Source organism: Etheostoma cragini, chromosome 19 (assembly GCF_013103735.1).
Source record: "Etheostoma cragini isolate CJK2018 chromosome 19, CSU_Ecrag_1.0, whole genome shotgun sequence".
In the NCBI taxonomy this organism is placed as follows: domain Eukaryota; kingdom Metazoa; phylum Chordata; class Actinopteri; order Perciformes; family Percidae; genus Etheostoma; species Etheostoma cragini.
Genome location: NC_048425.1, coordinates 200,835 through 203,334, shown reverse-complemented (window position 1 = coordinate 203,334; position 2,500 = coordinate 200,835). Strand labels below are relative to the sequence as shown.

The 2,500-nt window shown below is 42.4% G+C and overlaps 2 protein-coding genes across 5 annotated transcripts in view; one reads left to right on the top strand and one right to left on the bottom strand.

The window, feature by feature from the left end:
• The window catches only part of LOC117962117 (sialoadhesin-like), a 194,299-nt gene that overhangs the window by 85,233 nt on the left and 106,566 nt on the right, over window positions 1-2,500 (bottom strand). The window lies entirely within an intron of this gene.
• Window positions 1,216-2,500, top strand: part of LOC117962144 (programmed cell death 1 ligand 1-like) — a 3,307-nt gene continuing 2,022 nt past the window's right edge. Inside the window, exon 1 of one of the 2 annotated variants that reach the window (XM_034901261.1) lies at window positions 1,216-1,479. In XM_034901261.1, the coding sequence (XP_034757152.1) occupies window positions 1,432-1,479 (48 nt within the window). In that variant the 5' untranslated portion in view covers window positions 1,216-1,431. Of the gene's footprint in view, window positions 1,487-2,500 lie in introns of both variants that reach the window. The other variant, XM_034901260.1, reaches the window with a different exon arrangement.

Below are 2,500 nucleotides of genomic sequence, written 5' to 3'. Positions count from 1 at the left end.
GCTGGAATACCTGCAGAACAGGGACAGGGAGTAGAACAGGGACAGGAAGTAGTTCCTTTGGAGATTCTGGTCCACTAGTGGCTGCAGTGTTTTGCCATTGAGAACGAGCTAGCATGCTACGGTTAGCCACCTCGTCTCTAGTGACGTAAAAAGCCGTGCAGATGTTGGACAGCTCAACCGGAGACTGAAGACAGAGGACATTCAGAAACCTGATCAGAGGACAATCAGAGACCGGATCAGAGGACAATCAGAGACCGGATCAGCGGACAATCAGAAACCTGATCAGAGGACAATCAGAGACCGGATCAGAGCTCATTCAGAAACCAGGAGACTGAAGACAGAGGACATTCAGAGACCAGATCAGAGGACAATCAGAGACCAGATCAGAGGACAATCAGAGACCGGATCAGAGGACACTCAAAAACCTGGAGACTGAAGACAGAGGACATTCAGAAACTCAATCAAAACAACAAGGATGGTTATTTTTATGCGTGTGGAAACACCAGAGACCCCAAATCCCAGAAAAAGGTTTTCTTTTTTCATAATATGGGTCCTTTAAGACATGTCTGTGAGTCAATAAAACAAAATACTGATTTAAATGTGTTTTAATCCATAACGTCAGTCAAACAGCTCCACTGTCAGTACATGCTGACCAACAGGTGACCAAAAGACTGTTCCTCCTAGTAATCTATCTATTGGTTTGACCTGCTACATGCCATGTAGTTGGAGAGGAACAGCCAATCAGAATGGACCCTTAATTCTCAGATTAGTTGGTTTTGTAGCACACTTAACGCTGTGGTAGTTAGAGGGAGTGTGTCAGAGTGCCAAGGCTGGGAGGGAGACCTGGTCCGAGACCAGCGGTGTCCACCTGCACGCAGAGACAGGTTTGGAGAGGACACATGAGTTATTTTTACACATTAATACGGATAATAGCAAACATGCAAATACATTAATTGAGCAAAGAATAGATTTTTTTTCATTTTATTTAGTGTTAATTCTTGTTCAGATGTAATATAATGTTCTTGCTAAATATAGTTCTCTCAACACATACAGTTACTCTCTCAGGAAAGAGACCCTGACCCCAGACTGCTCTGCTAATTCATGTCTTCCAGGGTTCAGAGGGCCAAGTCAGTCCTGAAGTACTTTAGCTTGTGGTTCTCCTTCAGATGCAGCTGACCTCCTGTAACCTCGCTGTTAGCCCCGCCCCTCTCCTGCTGTTAGTCCCGCCCTCTCATGAGAGTCAGACCAGACTGCCTACCGACCCCTCCCTGGTGCACAGTCGGGAAAATTCTCAACCTGTCAAGACTTCAAGTCGAAGAAAACCCGGATCAGAGCCACCAACTGGTCCCCAGTCCTAGAGGAACTAATCTGAATACCACCTGAGAGAGAACCGGGTCGTGGACTAAGACTGCAGGTCCCCCTTCAGACCTCATGGCTCCATTCCTGCTCCTGTTGGTCCTCCTGGCTGAAACAGCTTCTGCTTTTGGTAAATAACAGCTTTTATTGTGAAAGGATTCATAGACTTTAAAGGTTTTTGAATATTCAGTGACGTCATCTTAAAGCGTATGATGTATTATCATCATGATCATGGTTTAATTAACAAAGCTCAGGTTTCTGTAAGAAAATGTTTAACTAAATAATATTATGTTTAATAGTGTGTATTTGTATCTCAGTATGAATAGTGTGTATTTGTATATAAGTATGAATAGTGCTCATGTATTTGTATTTCCTGACACAGTAATGTGTTTATGATTCATAAATGTTAGAAAGAGAGAGGGATCAGCTGTTTCAGAACAACTACGCAGTTTAGACAAAGGTTAAATATGGAGGGAGAGAGAGAAAGAGAGAGTAAGAGGAAACTGTAGGGAGGGGGAGAGAGAGAGAGAGGGAGGGACCTAGACTGTAGAGAGAGAGAGAGAGAAGGAGTCGAGAGGAAAGAGGAGGAGCAGGAGGATGATTGCAGGCCGGGAGGATGTGACATATGTTGGTCTGTGCTTTGTTGTGATTGGCTGAATTAATACAACCTCACTAGGCGCGTGTGCGGCACTTTCTTTCTTTTTTATTCTTTTCTTGTTAACCCTAATCTTAACCCTTTATAGGATATTCAAGTATAATGACACAATTCCAAAATACATATATACCGGGGGATAGGAGGTACATAAATATGGAAGAGTAAGAAAACAAAAACAATTACAAAAAATACAGTCAATAATTTAGCAGTTCAGGCAATTAAGAAAGTTACAAATATCAAGTCTCAACAAATTATATGACCTACTGTAGGTATTGTCATTTTTTGACTTTTTAATGCAGAAATGTTACATATTTTACCTTTACGGCTGATTTATGACTGCTGAGACTCCACGTTCTGTAGCTATGTGAAGTTTATACTCTCTTAAAGAGAAGAGCAGGGTGTGTGTGTGTTTGTGTGTGTGTGTGTGGACCAGGTATTGCTACATTTGTGGGGACCAAAAACTGTGAATACAGTATACTTATGGGGACC